The 23,030-nt window shown below is 44.0% G+C and overlaps 1 protein-coding gene across 1 annotated transcript in view; it reads left to right on the top strand.

Moving 5' to 3' along the window:
• The window catches only part of antxr1a (ANTXR cell adhesion molecule 1a), a 92,302-nt gene that overhangs the window by 11,518 nt on the left and 57,754 nt on the right, over positions 1-23,030 (top strand). Inside the window, exons 3-10 of the mRNA XM_084323485.1 lie at positions 366-437; positions 5,785-5,866; positions 6,061-6,094; positions 6,306-6,385; positions 7,272-7,340; positions 7,517-7,597; positions 10,244-10,304; positions 10,833-10,931. Coding sequence (XP_084179611.1) covers positions 366-437; positions 5,785-5,866; positions 6,061-6,094; positions 6,306-6,385; positions 7,272-7,340; positions 7,517-7,597; positions 10,244-10,304; positions 10,833-10,931 — 578 coding nt within the window. The remainder of the gene's footprint in view (positions 1-365; positions 438-5,784; positions 5,867-6,060; positions 6,095-6,305; positions 6,386-7,271; positions 7,341-7,516; positions 7,598-10,243; positions 10,305-10,832; positions 10,932-23,030) is intronic.

Below are 23,030 nucleotides of genomic sequence, written 5' to 3'. Positions count from 1 at the left end.
AACCTCCCGGAATATTTTTCATAGATTTCTGTCATTAAAATCTATATAAATAATAAAGATTTATATGAAAAGTGCACTTTTGCCTTTCCACACGTATTGATTATAATAGATTTATGACATTAAAATCTATAAAAGACAGGTTTCTGACCAAATTAGAGCAATGCATAAAGTGCAGACATAGAATGAGTATAAATAGACAGAATAAGAGCAGTGCAATAAAATAGCCATCATTTACATAAATTAGCATTCTATATGCATACAGACATTAGGCTAATACAATAGTCATCTAGATTTGCTTTGGTGAAATATGAAATGAGGATCACTGACAGAAAAGTAACAATAATTGTCTTTCCTTCTCATCCCAGCCCACAGTTGCGGATGTCCTTCATTGTGTTTTCCACTGAGGGCAGGATCTTAATGAAGCTGACAGAGGACAGGTGAGTGGACACTTCACTTTCCAAATGAAACACCACCCTCTTTTTTTCATCCTCCAATCACAACAACCCTTGCCTCCCGAGGAAAACAATGTCTGCGTTTGGAGGATCAAGGAAATGTCTAGCTTTGAAAACCTTCATCAGGGTCACATAACAATGATACAAGGCTGTATAATGACGCGCTTTTAGTGGTTGACTAGTCTTTAGGTTGCCATTATATATGCTCTTATCACTCTTGTGAAATCCGGATGAAGGCTTTCACAGCCAAAATGACCTGGATTTAATAAAGTAGCTCTGAGTCAACAAAGTCCTCCAAGTGTAACTGGATTCACCCTTCTCATAGCGTTTCAGGTCGTTAAGTCACTCAGCACTATATTATTCTACTGTCTAGGTGACAAATAGCTGCTAATGAAATAAGAATATATCTGACATACACTTGACACTGGATCCTTTAAGATGCTGCATGAGAATCAAGACTGATTGCTCACCCTGTGATCTGTCGATACAGCCTTCAGTCTGGAGAATCACTTCAACATGTGCTTTTCAACAGATTGTGGGTTGCATATGTGTCTAATCTTTCCTTGGGCAGAATTTCCAGACGGCCACAAAAACTGTTTCTCAGTGTTTATGGACTTCCTATCTATCTTATTTTACAAAAGGCTTGTCTCCTCTATGTGTGTGTGGGGCTGTCATTGTCCTGAGCCAATAATTGCTGCCAAATACTGACTAATTCTCTACGATCTGAAGGATGAGGCCAGAGCTGTCTTAAGTGAAAGGATATAGGCCTACTATATTAACAATAATAAAATGTGGGTGTGAGAGTCGATCACACAAATATTTGATGGCGTCAAAGTCAGAGCAGCCCCAGATTTGACATCCAGGTGACCTCACCGATTGGAGGGTTCTCTCTCTGATTTCTAGCTTTAGAAGAGAATACAGATACAAATACAGACTGAACTGTGCGGCACAGGAATTTATAATAAAACACAAGATACTTGCCATAATGATAAGGAAGACTGGAGACTCCGTTATCACCAAATAATGATGATGATGATGATAAGCGCTCAATGAAGAATCCCAATCCCCTTACCAAGTCAAGTCAAGTCAAGAGTTTTATTTGTCACGGCATACAGGTATACAATGAAATGCGGGTGGTCTTGCCCGCAACGATGTGCAATACAGTAGTACAACATATAATATAATCCAATAAAAAACAACATTGTGCAATAAACAGGTAATATAGTGGGACATCTCGGTATCTGTACATAGTTATTTACAGAGCATGTAGGACATGTTAGGTCCTTTGGTAGTGCAATACACTGTTACTGTTGCTATACTATTTTTAAAGTGACCTTTCCTTTGTGGCCATAAGTGCGGGCGTGTGCAGCATGAGTGTGTGCCTGCTCATGTTAAAGTGGCTGCTAGTGTGCGAGCGTGCACAGCGTGCGTGTCGTGTGTGTGCTCATGTGTGCTTGTGTGTGGAGAGTTCAGTGTTCTGTACCTGTTGTGAAGGATCAGATTAAACCGAATATATATATTTATTTATGGATATATATTTAATAGTATTTGTATATCGTTTGATATCCCTTGTATATTCCTTGTACATATACACTGAATATCCCTTTAGTCTACTAACAGCCCATAATAGTTTCATTCTCTCATTGGACAAGAACCTGGCGCCAGCAGCCAAGCCCCTTGGTTCAAGTTCAATCGTGCCGACGAACATGTCGTTACTAGCCCCGGTTCCGCGTAGGAATACGTCTGGCGAAATACGAATGGTACTATTTGTTCACAGCGCATATATATATGGCGCAAGTAAAGTAGAACTTTCTTTTAGTCTTTTAGTCCCTTAGCCCTTAGTTCTTTACCCTCCAACCTAGTGGCAAGACGTTAAGCCTCACCCACGATACACGTGTGGTGCAGTATGGTCAACTTGGCCTCAGAATGGCATTGAGACATCGTGTGGATTAATAGTTGAATTGTCATAGTTTGGCACTATACCGTCGAGTGGGACGTATTTCTATTAAGTTAATAATAGTCTATTATGTATGGTGCATCGTTCGGTTAGAGTTATAAAGTGAGCAGTACCCCCATCGTTTCCTCGCGTTATCTAGAGTCTTAACCAGGCTGGGCAGACCACGTGTGGTGCTTTCATCCGAGGAGTTCTGGGCAAGGACGAGTGGACCTGCACATTGGATTACCTTACCCGGGCGACGGCGAGCCCTACACGGCTTGGATTATCTACTTGCTTTGGGTGCTTTGATTATGCCATGGATAACAGCCAACACTGGTAAGTGTTGGAACTACCCCCGAGAGGAGTCCAGGTGAGACGGCGCTCTAACCCGAGTGAGGTCGCCTCACGTCTCTTCGTTGTGGACCGGCAGCTACCGTCTACAAGAGGGCCCAACTGTATTCATCTGTGGACCAAGGTTCTGTGGGCACCGTGTTCAACACTCTGAATTCTCCCAAGAAATCGTTGGCCAGATGGGATATCGCCAGCGGCTCTCCTAACCCCCCCCCCCCTACTGACTTACAACCAGCGGGACCCCCCTTTAGTGTATCCAGCTATAATCATTTAAGTACCATCGCTATAGTTCCCTAAAGAACCAGGTTGTATACTTGCTTCCTGCGTAACCAGAGATTGGACATTCAATGTTGATTTGCCTACGAATACTCATTTGCCTTACAAGTGCATTCAAATCATAAATGTCATTAAGTGAACGTTGTATATACCCTTTGCTATATATTAAATATTCGATTTATACATTTGTGTGGACTTGGTTTCATGGTGGGAAAGTGTTCATCATATCTATATCATGTACTGTGTGGCCAGTAGTTAAAGTACATAAAGCGGTAGTGGTTTAATGATACCATACTTATCAATACAGTCAGGGAATTGTACCCCTCAGTTACAGTACCAAACATATATATGGTAGGATACAAACCTGGTTTAGGGTAAGGGGTGTAGGGGTAGGGAATAGGATACAAACCTGGTTTAGGGTAAGGGGTGTAGGGGTAGGGAATATGATACAAACCTGGTTTAGGGTAAGGGGTGTAGGGGTAGGGAATATGATACAAACCTGGTTTAGGTTAAGGGGTGTAGGGGTAGGGAATATGATACAAACCTGGTTTAGGTTAAGGGGTGTAGGGGTAGGGAATATGATACAAACCTGGTTTAGGGTAAGGGGTGTAGGGGTAGGGAATATGATACAAACCTGGTTTAGGTTAAGGGGTGTAGGGGTAGGGAATATGATATGAACCTGGTTTAGGGTAAGGGGTGTAGGGGTAGGGAATATGATATGAACCTGGTTTAGGGTAAGGGGTGTAGGGGTAGGGAATAGGATATGAACCTGGTTTAGGGTAAGGGGTGTAGGGGTAGGGAATAGGATATGAACCTGGTTTAGGGTAAGGGGTGTAGGGGTAGGGAATAGGATATGAACCTGGTTTAGGTTAAGGGGTGCAGGGGTAGGGAATATTATATAGTAAGGGGTGTGGGTGCAGGAGGACATGGTTGAAATGTGAGCTCCAGGTATTGACAATGTTGATGCTACATACCCTATACCACACGGCCCCTAATGGCCACCACAACCCAAGGTGTAGATCAGGGGTGTCAAACTCATTTTCACAGAGGGCCACATCAGCATTATGGTTGCCCTCAAAGGGCCAAAGACCGTATAAATGTTAATGTGATGTAAAATAAATGTAGCTACTCATTTACATATTGTTAAACATGTTGTTTCTGTATGTATTACTTATTCAAGTTATACATATTGCATATGCATTTGCATAAATGTAAAAATATATGTTAGCTTATGTTATTTTAACAAATAATTTTAGTTTATCAGAACCCCATATTACTCCATCAATCAAGGATCAAACCATTCAAGTAAATAACAAAGAAGAATATCATCAAATACAAGCTATGACATTAAGTTTGTTCAAAACCTTTTTGTCACAGTCAAGAGGGGCAGAACTAACAACTGTGAGCTGCAAAGAACACGTGGGACAGATGTAGCAGATGTTACAAAAACAAATGGCTGCACACAACCTTGCAGAGGCCATACATCCAACTAATAGAAGATTAATTATTAACTTTAATTAACAGATTGCAGAATGGGTACAGTACAGTACAGCTCAATACACACAATTGTTAAGGGGATGCAGACCAGAGAAAGACTTTCGACTTGTTTACATCAGGGTCCCCCATTTTCAATTCGTAATGAAATTGCTATTATGTGTCTGCATGAACACACAACTGTAACTGTACTCAAAAATAACAAAATAAGGGTTGTCTCAGTTCACAACTATATTGGTAAAGTTTTGGGTGGGACTTGTTTGCGTCCCTACAGCTTCTTATTCAATTGAGCGAGATGCTCGGTTATGTCACACAGCCAGTTTGCATCTGACAGTTCAGACAATATTTCTTCAACCCTTTGTTACCTATTCCGCCTGGATCTTTTTTGTATTTTGGGCTGTAAAATTGTCAAAGAATGTCTGAGGAGTAAGTGCTTTTGGCTTTTTTCCTTTGTTACTTCATCAATACCTCAGATGTTCAACATACATGTATGTGTAAGAATGTGTAATAACTAAGGCTGTCAAAGTCAAAGCTTTATTAACGCATTAACCCACAATTATTTTAACACTGCTATTTTTTAACCCAATATTAATGTAATTTTTTTTATTTTTTTTTATTTTTTTTTACCTGAGCTCTTGGGGGGCCACATCAAATGACGTGGCGGGCCGGATTTGGCCCGTGGGCCGTGAGTTTGACACCTATGGTGTAGATAGATAGGCAGCGAGAGCCAGCATATCACCAGGGTTATCAAGTGGGCACCTCCCTTCACCAGTGTTTCGTCAAATTAGGCCCACCAGGATGCGACAGTGGCTCGGGAGGTAGAGCAGTCGTCTGGCAATCCGGAGGTTCCCGGTTCGATTCCCGCTCCTCCCGGGCAGCGTGTCGATGTGTCCTTGAGCAAGACACTTAACCCCTAATTGCTCCCGATGAGCAGGTTGGCACCTTGCATGGTTGCCTCCGCCGTCGGTGTGTGAATGTGTTAGTTAATGTGTGCATGGGTAAAAATGTGAGTTACAAATTTTAAAGCGCTTTGGATAAAAGCGCTATATAAAAAAGCAGCCATTTACCATTTACCATTTATACCTCGGGAAGGCTCAACAGTCCCAGAACCACCCCAGAACATAATGTGAATTCTTAAAATGGGTGACATTCCCCTGTTAATAATGGCTGTTTCTTTATGTCAGAGGTGAATTCATTTGTGGCGCTGAGACAATGATATCTGATCAGCCTCAGCGATGTGGATCAAGCCTAGTCTCCCTGTCTGTTTGCCCGCAGAGAGCGCATCCGCAGCGGCCTGGAGGAGCTCCAGAGGGTGCTCCCGGGGGGAGACACCTTTATGCACGAGGGCATCCAGCGGGTGAGTCGTCTGCTTTTCATTCCACTTTTAAACTTACAACCCACTGTATCTCCACTCTGGCCCGAGAACAAACACTCTCCGTGTGGTTCAGAGCCAAATTGGCATCCGGGGGTTAGAACAAAGCAGGTGCTGGCTCCATTCAGGTTCACAGGCCGGGTTATTGTTTCAATTCAGCTCTTCTCTTCTTTTCACAGGCCAGCGAACAGATATACTATGGAAACTACGAAGGTGTGTAGTTATTTGAGGTTATTCTTTTGCATGGGTTTCTGCTAACGCCTGACGGTCCCAGGTTTCCTGTGTTCATATTTGAATTCAGTTGAGAGTGGACAGTGGTTATCAGTGAAAGCATTTCGTCGGAACGGGAAAAGATTAATTGTTACAGCGTTGTTATGACACAGGCAGGAAGGAGACTAATAACACAGTGCTCTTTTGTCTGTAGGTTATCGCAGCGCCAGTGTCATCATAGCTCTCACAGATGGAGAGCTGCATGAAGATCTCTTCTACTATGCCGAGAGAGAGGTAAGCCAGAGTATGAGAGAGAGAGCGATAAGAGAAAGAGAGAGAGAGAGCGATAAGAGAGAGAGAGCGATAAGAGAGAGAGAGAGAGAGAGCGATAAGAGAGAGAGATAAGAGAAAGAGAGAGCGATAAGAGAAAGAGAGAGAGCGATAAGAGAAAGAGAGAGCGATAAGAGGCAGTCGAAGAGAGATAGAGACAGATGGAGAGAGAGAGAGAAACAGAATAGAAAGAGATATGGAGGACGGATGGGGGCACAGATCAAACACCAGCACCTCATACATAACACTCTTGATCCCATCGCCTTCTAGTGGAGAGATAGGGGGTCAGAGCGTCTCTCAGATTTATACATCCCATCTGCCCCGTGAAGGAAACTGGCCCAGTCGACTCTCCACACATGTGCAGTAGGAACCGGTGATTTATACCCTCAGACCGTCGGGGGAGCGCAGGTGCAGAGACACGCAGAGCTCAGGCTGTTTCATGAGTTCTGGGCGCTCCCCGGCTGACACACATGCGGACAGCACAGGCAGCTGGTTCAGATATATATATATATATCGACAAAGTGAGACTGATACCTCCAGTAGTTTGAAAAGTTGCCCCATTAGCGATGTTAACCGTACGCAGGGGTCTCTTCCGTTATCTGTCATCATCATCGTCAACACTGTCGTCAGGTTCCGTATAGGGCTTTGTAGGCGATGCCAGATGTGGCTCGTGGGGTCCGTACATAGTGTCCTCTTCTGTTATATTGCATTGTACTGTATTGCTTAACAGCGATCCTTTGCCAACGCGACGTGATTACATTTGGGTTAAAGTCATAAAATGCTGGTGCTGTAATTGAAACCAGGGGTTGAGCGTCTTCCTGTCTCTCCTCTATCTGTGAATACCTGACAGGCCAACCGCTCCCGCAGTCTGGGCGCCTCTGTTTACTGTGTGGGGGTGAAGGACTTCAACGAGACCCAGGTGTGGATTTCACTACTTGTTACTCTGTCCTTTGATTTGACGTTGTTGCCTGACAGTGAGTGTGGTTGAGATTCTAAACTGTGAATTGAAATAGTCAAATAACGTGTAATAATAATAACTCGTGTTAAGGGGTGTGGGTGGGTACGCGATGCTTGACGTCTCTTGTCATCTCACAGCTGGCAAAGATCGCCGATAGCAAGGACCACGTCTTCCCCGTGAATGATGGATTCGCGGCCCTACAAGGGGTCATTGATTCGGTAAGAATGTAACATCTGCCTACACGCCGCTGGCTTCACACCACGTGTCAAAACAGTGTTAAAACAGCATGGATGGTAAACACAGTGCTAGCCGGGCCAGAAAGTGGAGCTAAACATCTGAACAATAACAACGCCTCAGTGGTCCACAGGAAATCATTCTGTATACATGGAATTCATATCGCGTCTCCCATCTCGGTGACTTCTCCTTCCTTCAATCCATTAACACATTGATCAAATAGCATGCAGGAAACAAGGAGAATAGGATTAGAGGATGATAAACATAAGCTCTTCCATCCATCAACCCTTTGCCTGGGACCGAGTTCCAGGAAAACTTACTGAGACTCTCGCGACTGCCCTGCTTTTGATCTGAGATCCTGGAGTCCACCCAAACGGGATCAAAGCGACTGCACTGTATCTCTGCACTGAGTTTCCACCTCAATGGTATTGACTTGTGTTTTTCTATCCGCTGGGCTGAGGAATGACTAGCGGAGCGGCCGTTGTCACTTGGCTACGGGGGTTCGCTGAGTGGCGTTAAGAGGTCAGGCAGCAGCTGACTATCATCTGGTGCCGATTATGGCACACCGAAGGCCCCCGTCTCAAGGAAGCAGGGCAGTGGGTTGTAAATCTGGTCTTACACTGCATACTTTCCTGGGTAGTGTTGTGGGGTATAGAGACCAGGCAGCTTGGAGATCAAATGGTACCTTAGATGAAAACATGAAGCATCAGAGTAGGGCTGCAGCTATCGATTATTTTGGTTATCGAGTATAGGGAGGTGTAGTCTGACGTCACTTTGGACCGCCCGCGAAGGATTTATCATTGGGAAAATGGATTATCAATAATTAATTATATTAATTATTATTAATTCTGCCTCATGAACATTGGAAAGCTTTCCATTTTTGCACAAAATGAGTTCCCTTCAGACCCTTCTATCACTAACATTATTGTTTAAGCATTTTTGGTTGAAATAAATAATTTTTTTTATGATTAATTGCAAATATTTTCATGTTGAGCTATAGATTGTGGATGAATACGCACAGAAAGGTACACCATTCAAATGTTCATGCTTTATTTGTTTTAAACGAGACGATTTAGAAATGGGCAATGGGGAAATACGTTGCAATTTTGCGAGGTGGACCTGCCGGAAACAGCAATGACCTAACCTCTACACCTCCCTATTCTACCCGTTACATTTACATTTAGTCATTTACAATTACTTACAAGTTTTGTACGACACGTCAGCAGGAAGGGTAGAACTCTATCAACTGAGTAACATTGTTCATCAAAGTGTTGAAACTTGAGTTTTCCATCGATTAATCGAGTAATCAGATAAGAAATAACATTTGCTTTTCTATGGTTATTTTCTTGAGCAACTTAGATATAATAATAACTAGTCACCATATTGATTTAGGTTCTTAACCAGCCATTACATGTAGCCATAATTAACGTTAACATACATTCTTTGCTAGCCATAATTTCAACTATACAATCATAACAATATAGGTTTACGTTAAATGCCAATGACTCCGCTCTGTGGACTGGATGTGTAAGCTGGATGCTTTCTGCTGAGATGCTGAAGCGTTGACAAAGTGCTATTGTGGTGCTAGTTTGATTTGACAATAAACACACTGTACAGAGTTTTCCTTTTCTTTCAGCTTGAAATGATCCCAAACTTTTGACAATTTCTGGATTTTTCTAGGGCCTGTCTCTCTCTGCCCATCGCTATTTTCTCTATTCTTCTTCCATTTCGCAATCAGCGCCTGAAATCTCTTCACTTTCACGTTCCATTCTCTTTGGCGCTCCACAGTGGCAGCTCATTGTGCAACAGTAATTATCGTCCGTGTGAAACACAGTGCACTGTGGGTTAATAGCTTTTTTGTAAACGAGCAACTCGGGTTACTCGAGGAATCGATTCAGCTCTACATCAGAGCACAGCACAATGAGGCGAATTTGCTCAACAACAACAAAAATATTGCCGTGCGGCTAAGAGGAGTGTAAGAGTACAACGTCACTGAGGTCATAGAGACAAGACTGAGAATAAAGGGGACAGTGTAGTCATCATAACCTTTAACCCTTTCACTACCACACTATAGATGGTTAACCATCTGTAGTGCCACACTATAGATGCGGTTAACCATCTGTAGTGTGGTAGTGAAATGGTTGACCGTCTGTAGTGTGGTAGTGAGAGCGTTAACCCTTTGTAGTGTGGTAGTGAAAGGGTTCAAATAACTTAACTCTGAATTAGGGATGTCCGATATTATCGGCCTACCAATATTATCGGCCGATATTGGCATTAAAATGTGATATCGGAAATTATCGGTATCGGTTTTCAAAAATTTATTTTTATATATATATCTTTTTACATTTATTTCACCTTTATTTACCCAGGCAAGCAAGTAAGAACAAATTCTGATTTTATTTATTGTCAAAAGTATGCATAATGTTGTGTTAATTCCATGACAAGATATATGTAATGTTAATTACCTGAAATTATTCAGTTTTTGGGGGGGGGGGGGGGAAGCCTGCATATATCGGTATCGGTTGATATCGGTATCGGAAATTAAGAGTTGGACAATATCGGTATATCGGTATCGGTAAAAAAGCCAATATCGAGCATCCCTACTCTGAATTCTTCATCTCGCTCCCCAGATCCTGAAGAAGTCTTGTATTGAGATCCTGGCGGCAGAACCTTCCAGTATCTGTGCGGGAGGTAAGATGAAGGGAATGATGACTTCTGGGCTTTTCCATTCGTCCTCCTTGGGACTTGTTACTTGATTGCACATCTCCATTGTAGGAAGTACAGACACAGACCCTCTGACCCAAAGTGAATAACGCGACAACATAACGTATACCCTGAATGATCAGTGGCAGCAACCACTGCGCGGTCAGGCGATGGTGGTTTCAAGGAGTCTGTCGGCGGCTTCTGTCAGAAGAACGGTTGCTAGTTTGTACAGTAAAACGAGTGCAGATAAGATAATTGTTCCTTTATTCATCCCCTTGGGGAAATTCAGGTGTCATAGCAGCATGGGGGAGGGGGGAGGGGAGGTACATGTATGGGCAGGGTAATAGTAGAAAGTCATAAATATCGGCAATAAAATTTTTTCTGAATAAAAGAAAAGAAAAAAATAAATATGAGGGGGAAAATTTTTTAATAAACAGTGTAAACAATATAATTAACTTTCAGCAGCAGAGTTCAGCGGTGGAGTCGTCCTGACTGCTTGTTGTGTTTCCCCACCAGAGTCCTTCCAGGTGGTGGTGAGAGGGAACGGGTTCCTCCACGCCCGGAACGTGGAGAACGTCCTGTGCAGCTTTCGTATTAACGACACCCTGACTAAGAGTGAGTGAAAACATCTGACACGCTGGTGGTGGATGAGATCAGCGCAGCGTTGCTCAATGTTTGTTGTTGTTGGACACGTGTCTTACTAAAGGGTAAGTTCAGAGTTTCTGACAGAGTTTCTGACTTACGGTTTTGCAGTGGTGGAGGAAGTACACAGTTCCTTTACCTCGAACCATTGACCTCTAATGGTTAAAGTGGTGTGTGGTCCAGTTCTGCCGCTCTGGTTAAAGGTTATGTTACAGTGGTGTGTGGTGTGTGGTCCAGTTCTGCTGCTCTGGTTAAAGGTTATGTTAAAGTGATATGTGGTCCAGTTCTGCCGCTCTGGTTAAAGGTTATGTTAAAGTGGTGTGGGGTCCAGTTATGCCGTTCTGGTTAAAGGTTATGTTAAAGTGGTATGTGGTCCATTTCTGCTGCTCTGGTCACGTTCAACAGCTCTGAAGTTGACAGGCTTCAAATGTGAAAGTACATAATCTTCATCAATTCTTGCAATGTTTTCTAAGCTAAATCTTTTTCTTTAAAGTAACTATTTAGTAGCTGATGGGTTCAGATAAATTAAATGTAGTGGAGTGAAAGTACAAAGTTCCCAAAAATGAAAAGTACCTCAAAATTATACTTAAGTACTTCCACCACTGCGATTGTGTAGCTCGGTAGAGTACTTCCTCAAAGCAACGCATGCTGTTCTTCATGCTCAGGCTTGCCACAAAACAAATGTGAAGTCAATGGGGCCTTTGATATAAGTCCTGACATAAATGCTGAAGCCCCATTGACGTTGCATTCGTTTTGTGGCAAACTAACTGGAACAGTGGATACATCTGATGTGAAAAAACAGCACAGCTTGTGCTAAGAGAGAACTCTACTCTACATTTGGTCAGATTCTGAACTTACCCTTTAATGCCTGTGTACTCCATGTGTCTAGTACTGTAGAAATGTACCAGAACACTAATCAAAAGCTGATCAGCTAGTTAGTAGGTCGGCTATTAACAGCGACTGCTGGAAATAACGGACCCATGATCTTTAGAATTCTGTTCGCTTGTTGACGTTTCTCTGTACTGAGAGTCAGATGCTACTCCGCCGCATAGCCGGGGTTCTCTACGATCAAATGAGCAGCCATTTGTAACTGTTCCTGGTGTTGCTGCTTCTGGCTTTTAAAAAAGGGGCACAGCTTTACCAGTCTGGGAAGGGGCCAGACACAAGAGATGAAGGAGAAACCGAGCCACACACGAAGAGGAAGTGGAAAACGTCCTCAACCTCCAGGCGACTTCCTAGTGGTCTTTACGAGTTCACCATAATACAGACCGTCACCATAGCGTCACCATACATTCCCGCTGTGGGAGGTGCCGTTCTAGTAACAAATCAAGATGTTAGCCAATGGTGAGGCACAAACAAGTCTGCCCCTCCAGTTCTTCCAGGGAGAATAGAATGTTTAGGTTGGAAGTTGGTTTTCCAAACAACAACAGGTGGGATTTAGTATTTTAAACCGATGCTGCTGTTCACTGCCTTGGCTGCTTTCAAACAGCTGGAGTTATTTGGGGGCGACAGTGGCTCAGGAGGTAGAGTGGTCGTCTCGGTCTGTTTCCAGCTCCTCGAAGTGTCTTCGAGCAAGACACTTAACCCCTTAACTCCTCCCGATGAGGTCGGCACCTTGCATGGTCGCCTCTGCCGTTGGTGTGTGAATGTGTGAGTGAATGGGTGAATGTGAGGCATAAGTTGTAAAGCGCTTTGGGGCAAAAGCGCTATAAAAATGCAGTCCATTTACCATTTCAAATATCCCAACTCCCGGTGACTCTAGTGATCAGTGTTGTAGTCGAGTCACTAAATCTCAAGTCCGAGTTGAGTCTCGAGTCCCCAGTGTTCGCGTCCGAGTCCAAGTCACCAAAGAAGAGCCAGAGTCGAGTCCCCATTACCTTAGTCCAAGTCATCAATGTTGAGTCTAAGCTGTCATACAAAAAAATAAGGTCTACATTAAACATAAATGACACAGCAGTCACCATTTAAAAGGGAGTTTATTTACTTTGTGACACAATAGCCAAACAAATGCACTAGCCATCAATATCTTATGTCAAATGATTAGGGCCTATTACAAAAAAAAAAGAAAAAAAGAAACTGTATTATCGATTAACAAGTCAGAGTCCGAACACAGTCAATGCTCGAGTCCAAGTCTTTGATTGATTGATTGTTGAAAATTGTATTAACAGATTGCAGAATGGGTACAGTACAGCTCAATACACACAATTGTTAAGGGGATGCAGACCAGAGAAAGACTTTTTTATTGTTTACATCAGGGTCCCCCATTTTCAATTCATCATAAAGTCCAAGTCCGAGTCATCAGTGCTCAAGTCCAAGTGGAGCCTCGAGTCCTGAAAATCAGGCCAGGACTCGGACTTGAGTACTACAACACTGCACTGAATTGCTCTTCAATATATTCAATACTTTTAATACAATTCAATTTGCAATTCAATTCATCTTACTTTTATTATACAAATGTAAAGTCAGCAGTTGGCTGGTTAGTGGTTACCATGTCTTTCCCTGGCAAATGTCTTGAAACTCATACCGGTGCAAAATAAAAAGGTTTTCCAGAGCCCTCCCCCCCACTCTTTACCAAAATGGTAAACAGTTTCCCAGAATGCTAGTTGTTGTTGTTACCTCCTCATGTCCATTTCATTACCCCCCCCCCCCCCCCCCCCACCCGCATGCTCCAGCAGCAGATGTATGCAACTCGCGCTGAATGCTTACCGTTCTCTCCTGGACCTTGTTTACTCCGCTTCATGGCAAACCGTAGCAGAACAATCAGGCCACGGTTACATTTCCTCCGGGTGAGGGCTGTTCCGTAACTCCATCACCTACCTACGCGTTGCATCTTTCCGCGTTCCCTTCCCTTCGATATCTTGATCGCCCTCGATACCTTTACAAATACGCTTAGAGGGAAATAGTCCGCTTGTGACTACATGTGTTGAGCAGCTGAATAGATAGGCCAGGTCTCTGTCTCCGGGAAGAGCAGCCGCAAAGTGAGCAGGCGTCCTCCCCCGTTTGGCACGGGAGAGATGCCCGAGCATTCCATCCTTTCAGTGACAGATGTCGTGCGATCATGACTTAACTCGGGTCAACTCTCCGTTGGAGCGTTTTGTCACATTTCAGTCATGAATATTTGAGTTAAAGGAAAACTCCAACATTTTGGGAAATTAGCTTATTTGCCATCTACCCTGGAGTTAGACAAGAAGATGCATACCTTTTTCTTCTCTGTGCATGCAGTAGGAGTAGGAAGACGTTGGGAACTAGGCTAATGGAGGAACCTACTTCCAGTGACTGCCGCTAAGCTAGGCTAACGGTGCGTGTCTTCCTACTCCTACTGCATGCACAGAGAAGAAAAAGGGTATGTATCTTCTTGTCTAACTCCAGGGTAGATGCCAAATAAACAAATTTCCCAAAATATTGGAGTTTTCCTTTAACGTGTTATAATTTTGATTCATCACACCGTGTTCATTGTGTGTCTACGTAAACTCTAATCCTCAGCCACATCACCTCAGTGAGTCGAATGCGCCTTTTCCCCGATTTACGACGGGGCTAGATTGACCCCCGAATCCCTCCCTGTCCAATTGGTTAGCCTCTTGAAGATCCGCCATCTGTGATATCTGGCCATGGCAGTAATTCCATGTAATTTATTGAGTAAGCTTAAACCTCAGGCACATGTCTGCACCTCCCAGTAAAACATGACCTTTCCTTGGGCTTGGGAGAGTAAACACTGTAATAAAGTGTTGTGACATGAACTGGCGGCGTCTGCCAGCGTCTGCGTCCCCGAGGGATTAAAATTGTAGAAAGGAGAAAATACTTTGGAGGGTCGGTCGGGCTCTGTCGGCTCTTTAGTGGTATGCCGTCAGTCACCCCTACTAGCCCTTGAAGTAGGCGCTCGGAACACAGTGGTCTTTACAACAGGAAGGCCATGCAGAGTGCAAGGTGGGCACCGGCTGTGATGAACCCGGAGTGTGATATCTGACTGAAGTTTGTTTTGGCGCCGAGGTCCTTTTGGCAGCGCTGGTCCCCCACACACCCCTGTCTTCCTGTGTGGTGTTTGTAGAGAGGAGCAGAGTGTCTAGAGAGGAGCAGAGTGCTCTAGAGAGGAGCAGAGTGCTCTAGAGAGGAGCAGAGTGCTCTAGAGAGGAGCAGAGTGCTCTAGAGAGGAGCAGAGTGTCTAGAGAGGAGCAGAGTGTCTAGAGAGGAGCAGAGTGCTCTAGAGAGGAGCAGAGTGTCTAGAGAGGAGCAGAGTGCTCTAGAGAGGAGCAGAGTGCTCTAGAGAGGAGCAGAGTGCTCTAGAGAGGAGCAGAGTGTCTAGAGAGGAGCAGAGTGTCTAGAGAGGAGCAGAGTGCTCTAGAGAGGAGCAGAGTGTCTAGAGAGGAGCAGAGTGTCTAGAGAGGAGCAGAGTGTCTAGAGAGGAGCAGAGTGCTCTAGAGAGGAGCAGAGTGCTCTAGAGAGGAGCAGAGTGTCTAGAGAGGAGCAGAGTGTCTAGAGAGGAGCAGAGTGCTCTAGAGAGGAGCAGAGTGTCTAGAGAGGAGCAGAGTGCTCTAGAGAGGAGCAGAGTGTCTAGAGAGGAGCAGAGTGTCTAGAGAGGAGCAGAGTGCTCTAGAGAGGAGCAGAGTGCTCTAGAGAGGAGCAGAGTGTCTAGAGAGGAGCAGAGTGTCTAGAGAGGAGCAGAGTGTCTAGAGAAGAGCAGGGTCCTCTTTTCCTTCCTGCATGGTGTTTCTAGAGTGGAGCGTACCTATGTACAAACAGTTGAACGAACAGGGTTTTTAACCCTTTCACTGCCACACGACAGAAGGTTAACCCTTTACTATCACACTACCGACGGTCGCCGTGGCTGTTGTGTGGCAGTGAACCGGCTGTTGTGTGGCAGTGAAAGGGTTAACCTTCTGTGTGGGACACTGCACAACTGTACAAGCAAAACTGTACATTGGAATATTGACAAAACCATACTTGGTAATTTACTGTACATTAGAGGGGGTTGGGTTAAGACATTTGCAGGGGCCAGTTGGCTTCATGATAGTAATAATAATAATAATAATAATAATAATAATAATAATAATAATAATAATAATAATAATAATAATAATAATAATAATAATAATAATAATAATAATAATAATAATAATAATAATAATAATAATAATAGTAATAATAATAATAATAATAATAATAATAATAATAATAATAATAATTACCATAATTAGCTGTCAGGAAACAAATAAAATGTGTAAATCAAACGTTATTATTATTATTATTATTATTATTATTATTATTATTATTATTATTATTATTATTATTATTATTATTATTATTATTATTATTATTATTATTATTATTATTATTATTATTATTATTATTATTATGCAATATATAGTTCTTCAGACGGATTCCTACGCCACTATAAAACTACATTATCAATGGTTTGGCTGAACAAACAGACAGACAGACAGGCAACCAGATATATAGACAGATAGACAAACAAACAGACAGACAGGCAACCAGATATATAGACAGATAGCCAAACAAACAAACAAACAAACAGACAGACAGACAGACAGGCACCAGGGCCCCGTTCCTCGTACCTGGCTAACTGAGTTAGCCGGATAATCTCCAGCATAGCCTGACTTAAGCCAGACCTTTCCATTCCCCGACGCTCGATTGTCTAAATCACCATGACAACAGATCAAAAAGTTTGAGCCTGGTCGGGAGCAGGGTTAAGTTCAGTTAGCTGGATGAACCATGGCCACGCCCCCGCAAAGAAATGCCAGCTCGCTTCCTGAAATATTTCTCACAGTCTAGAACCATTATACCATTCTGAATTATGTTTTTGTGCTTCGTTTTCCTAGAGGGGGCTTTTGAAATGTATAATAATAGAACTAAATGCTGATAATAAATCATATTGAGCCTATAGATTTACTTTGTCCTAAATAAAATAATGCACGTCATATACGGTGCTCGGAGTCGCGATACACACTGCATGTGGTTATTTTAATAACGGCGCATTGCAAATGTGAATCCCGCTGGGATATTTTTAATGAATCGGCCGTTTGGCTCTGATTAGTTTCATATATTCTCCGCTGTAGATTTGCTTAACGGAGCGTCCGGATTGTGTTTCATTCAAGCATAAAATTGAAGTGTCTATGCGTGGATTGTGGTTTTTGTGTGATATTGTAACTGGGATTAAAATGTCTGATGAGATGCGCTGTTTGACGGATTTGAGAAATTGAATGAGCCGTTGACGTCACATTAATGCATTTGAGAATAAAGAGATAAAACTTCATTCAAAAGAAAAATATTCGAAACACGGGTTTCTTGTCCATTGATGGATACACAATGAATATATCCCGTCTGGCACAGTGGTCCAACGGCTAGTGCTTAATCCTGTCAACCGGGCGACCCGAGTTCGAAACCCCGCGTTTCCAATATAATTTTTTTGGAATATAATATTAATGATTATACGCAAAAGTAGCCTAGTTTTAAATTAAAATATTATAAATCTACATGCATTGAGGATGTCATTCTTTATATAGCTCTCAACGTGCACCAAATTGATGTATTTACATTGCAAAAAGAAGAAAATGACTAGAAGAAGGGGGATTCGAACGCGGGTTGTCTGCGTGAAAGGCAAAAGGACAAACCGTCACACCACAGTGCAGATAAATAAAACATCCACCATACATCAATCAATGGATAAGAGAGCCGTATCCTTATTCTGAAACAGTTGAACTAATTATTTTCGCTAGCAAGATCTCATTTGATTATTCAATCCATAAACCTACTGCCAGCAGGAACGTTTAAAGAAATATAATCTGATTGATTGGGGTAATGAGGGATTTAAAATTAGCCTATAGATTATGCATTTAACTTGTCGGCGAGGCTATTGAGCCGCCTGCAATCTGTTAATAAAGTTTTAAAACAATCAATCAATCAATGCCGTTAGAAGATCAGGATTTCTGCTATCGACACTGCTGTCTTTTCAACTGAAGCGGCCGCGCGCAATTATCCAGAGTCTCAAGTCTGGTTCGAGTTAACGAGACTGAATCAGCGTTCGAGGAACAGGAAAATCCCGGCTTCAAACATCGGGTTAACTGAATCTGGATAATGGGACTCTTGATCGACTTAGTTGAACCAGGTACGGGGAATAGGGCCCAGATATATAGACAGATAGACAAACAAACAAACAAACAGACAGACAGACAGACAGACAGACAGGCAACCAGATATATAGACAGATAGACAAACAGACAGACAGGCAACCAGATATATAGACAGATAGCCAAACAAACAAACAAACAGACAGACAGACAGGCAACCAGATATATAGACAGATAGCCAAACAAACAAACAGACAGACAGGCAACCAGATATATAGACAGATAGACAAACAAACAAACAAACAAACAGACAGACAGACAGACAGACAGACAGGCAACCAGATATATAGACAGATAGACAAACAAACAAACAAACAGACAGACAGACAAACAAACAGACAGACAGGGCGGGGTACTAAGTATAGTAATATGGTTTATTTGCATTGGGAAAGATACAGACACATTAGCTGGTTGAACAACATCTATTGAAAGATAGAGAGAAAACGAGAAAGAAAGAAAGAGACGGGGAGAAAGAGACTGGAGAGAGAGAAAGAGAGAAAGAAAGAAAGGCAGGGAGAATAAAGAGAGAGAAAAAGAGAGAGCTGTACTGTATTGTACCCATTCTGCAATCTGTTAATAAAATTTTCAATCAATCAATCAATCAGTCGCGTGGCGCACGCCTCCCGCGCCGCCTCGAATCCAACCAAAGCAGAAAAGATAGCTTGCCGCCCGCGAGCCGCCCGTGAGGCGCGCTCCCGCTTGCGGCCAGTGTGCACAGTAGCGTCCGTTAACATGGGAGCGGAAGTGAAGCGGCAGCCGCCCGTCCGTCCGTCCGTGTTCATTCGCGTTGTGTGTGCCCTGGTCGTTACCATGTGAATAATAAACCACGCCAAAGGCTAAAGATAGAAACCATGCCTCTTGACCACATTATTGTCGCCCCATAGCCAGATTCTGTCAACAGGTTATGGGCCCAGATCACGCCGGGGCGAAATAATAAGGGTAACAAGTTTAGCTGAAGTATAGGCTAGGTTAGCACCGGGAGCACCGTGTGGCTAGACGCTAGGCCAACAAGAGCTAAAGCTACACCTACCATCAACCAAGAGGATGGCGACCAAGGGAAGGAGCAAATGGCCCTCATTCAATGGAAAGGCAGAGGACTACGAGCTCTGGGAAGAGCGCATGTTATGCCGCATGCACGGTGTGGGACTGAAGACGACGATCTTGACGGCCCCCACGGGAGACCTGACGGCAGAAGCACAAGCCCTGGACGACAAGCGTAATGCAGACGCATACTGTGAGTTAGCGCCACTGCTCGACGACACAAGCTTGGGGCTGATATTCCGCGACACTAAAGACAAAGGCAGAGAAAGCCTGGGGGTGTTGAGAGAGCATTATATCGGGCAAGGAAGACCCCGAGTCGTGGCCCTCTACATAACACTAACAGCACTGAAGAAGGGGCACACCGAGACTGTGACCGAATACGTCATCAGAGCTGAGCAGATCATGACGGCATTGAAGAGTGCAGGAGAAGCACCAAGCGATGGGCTAATGATGGCGATGGTGATGAGAGGAGTACCGGAGTTGTACAAACCGTTCACACTCCTGGTAACACACGGTTCAGCGGACATGCCGCTGGGAAAGTTCAAGGCCAAGTTACGAAACTTCGAGGCCTCAGAAGATACCCACCCAGCCGCCGCGGAGGCTGAAGGCCCGAGCGACGCCAAGGGAGAAGACCAGGCCCACGGCGGAGCTGGCGTGTTGGCGATGCGGAGAGAAAGGCCATCGGAGAGGCGACTGCACAAAGACTGTCTGGTGTAGCTTCTGCAAATCCACGGGCACACAAACAGAGCGTGCATGAAGAAACACGACCAGAGCGCGTGATACGCGCATGGACAAGATGGCGGCCATGGACGAGACGGCGGCTACGGACAAGATGGCGGCAGCGGACCAGATAGTGGCGACGGTCGACGTGAGACGGATCGAGACGACGCCCGGAGAGTAACGGGACAATAAGACTTCGCTTTCGGGGCGTGGACAGCATGCGTCGCCAGGCCAGCGCAACTGCAGCGGGCCCAGAGGAAGGGACTGATCGTGGACACAGGTGCGTCGTCCCACGTCATCAATGACAGGAGTCGGTTCAAGAACTTTGACAACACTTTCCACCCGGAGAGACACAACAGGGAGCTGGCAGACGGGAAGCGCACCTACGGGTTGGCGCAAAAGAGAGGAGACGCACAGATATGCCTCACAGACAGTGGGGGGCGCCGGTGTACAGTGACGTTAAAGAACGCTCTCTACGTACCATCGTTCCCACAAGGACTTCTCTGTAATAGCTGCTACTGCGAACGGTGCCAAAGTATTCTTCGATAAAGGTAAAAGTGTTCTTGTAGAGCCTGACGGTACACGATTTAACATAAAGATGTACCAGAGAATGTATTATCTGCAAACAGAGTGTAATGACAATGACAAGTGTAATGATAATAATGATATGTGTAGCGTGACGGTCAGTCACGATATTCAGACATGGCATGAGATTATGGGTCATTGTAATTACGAGGATTTACTGAAACTGCAATCAGTGACAGAAGGCATGCATATTGAAGGTGAAAAGCGTAGACCTGACAAAGAATGTGTAGTGTGCAAAACGGGGAAGTTTACTCAATCGAGAAACAGAAATCCCACAGGAAAAGTAAAGGTACCACTTGCGCTAGTTAACACGGATCTAGCCGGTCCAGTAAGCAATGAGTCCATAGGAGGCTTTAGATATGTACAGTCTTTTACAGATGTGTGCACAGGGACAGTGTTTGTTTACTTTCTCAAAGCAAAGAGTGACACACTCCAGGCCACGGAGAAATTCCTGGCAGACGTAGCCCCTTATGGTAACGTAAGATGCTTGAGGTCCGACAACGGAGCCGAGTTCACAAACAGAGAGTTCCAATCACTGTTGAGAAGGTACAAGATAAAACACGAGACGTCATGTCCATATCCCCCACACCAGAACAGAGGGGCAGAGAGGGAATGGCGCACCCTTTTAGAAATGGCTAGGTGTAAGCTAGTAGACAGTAACTTACCTAAGAGCATTACGCGGTGCAAGAAGCCGCTTACACCAGAAACAGGTGCTTTAACACTTTGAGCGCCACGCCTGGTTTTCCGTTTTACCGGCTGAATGCCACCATCGGCGCCAATGTTAACGTTAATATCGCCTAATCTATGTTTTAAATTATGGCTATGTGTCTAATCTGCCCATCGCATTATCAAATACTATTTTCCAGTCAGTGCTGTGAAGGCAGATTGTTTTTTTATCGCGTCGTTTACGTTTCAGAGCAGTTAGAAAAGCCCCCGTTTTGATATAAAAAACAGCTCATTCTGGAGCATTCTATGAAAATCGTCTTTTAGTGGAATATTCCACAACGTTGATATTCGTCGGCCTTTTTATGAATCGTTTTCAAATAAACGCTAGATGATCAATATTATACGTGCACGCAAGCACATTACGGCCGCGCACTGATAATCGCTCCGTTGATTTCCTCACGGACTTTTACAGTGAAACCGAAAGAGGACATTTCACAAAACAGCTTATAACTTCATCAAACTTACTCTGATTATCCTAACACTGATAACATAGAGTCCTTACCTGACATCAGATGGTATCCAACTGGTATATTCCAATTCCTGATCACCATTCGAAAAAATCGATACGTGTATGGATCCAACGCGATACTGTAGATCTCCATGATCAACGGGGATCTGAGGCTCCAGAATGAACTGTGGTAACCCCGGCTGGATCAGTGAACTGGAAAATGTGGAGTACCGGATTTTTTTCCCCATTCATTTTCATTGAGTCCATTCCAAAATCACTTATGTCATCTGGGAGACGACAGGGGGCGCTTTTTTCCACAGTGATCGCCGGCGCCCCTCGGCTATACTCGGGTAGGCTCGGGTGATGCAATAATTTTTCAGATAGCTAAAAAAAATAAAAATAAAAAATCCGAGAAATCTCGTGAGTGGCTAGCAACCACCTATAAAAAAAACCAGAGAAATCTCGTGAGTGGCACGGAAAGTGTTAATAAGCACACAGGCACCACCCCGTATACAGCACAGACAGAGGAAAGCTCGAGTCCAGATGTGAAAAAGGACTCTTTGTAGGGCACGACAAAGGAAGTCCCGCTTTCCTAGTTTATCATCCCGGTAAAGGGAGAGTGCAGAAACACAGGCTAGTCAAGTTTGTCACAAAGACAACATGTGAGAGCGAGACACAGACAGAGGAGCCAGAGCTGGACTCCAGAGTAAGGTGTGAAGAAACAGAGACACCTCAGCCCAGTGTACTTAGCACGGCCGTGTAGACAGACCACCCCCAGAGGGCGATGACGAGGAGCACCCGAGGGTGACGTCACGTGCCCCAAGCAGTGGGAGGTATCCCTCAAGGGAACACAAACCCCCAAAGTATCTGACAGACTATGCCCGGAGAGGAAGTGACGAGGATGACAGTACACTTACCACCATTGATTACTGCTACAGGGTAGTCAGTGGGGTACCTCAGACCTTTAAAGAGGCCATAGGCTAAAGATAGAAACCATGCCTCTTGACCACATTATTGTCGCCCCATAGCCAGATTCTGTCAACAATATCCTACAAGCTGACAGTGACAATGACCTAAACTAACACTTAAGTTCAATGTAAATGTTGTTATAATATACAGATCACAGAGTCTTGTACTCCTAAAGCATTTTTTTCTTCTTCTTATTATTATTATAACAAAAATAACTACCGTACTTTTCGCACTATAAGCCGCACCTGACTATAAGCCGCAGCAGCTAAATTGAATGATGTGTACATATATAAGCCGCACTGGACTATAAGCCGCATGTGTTTTAATGTTTAATTACCATATGTAAGGAGTGGAGCCTGCGGCTTAATTTGACTCGACACAGGAAACCTCACCCGGCCCGGACACGGAAAGGATTGACAGATTGATTGCTCTTTCTCGATT

The sequence above is a fragment of the Notolepis coatsorum genome (assembly GCF_963971535.1).
Source record: "Notolepis coatsorum genome assembly, chromosome: 10".
In the NCBI taxonomy this organism is placed as follows: Eukaryota; Metazoa; Chordata; class Actinopteri; order Aulopiformes; family Paralepididae; genus Notolepis; species Notolepis coatsorum.
Note: the sequence above shows the minus strand (reverse complement) of the source record. Positions and strands in the feature narration are given on the sequence as shown.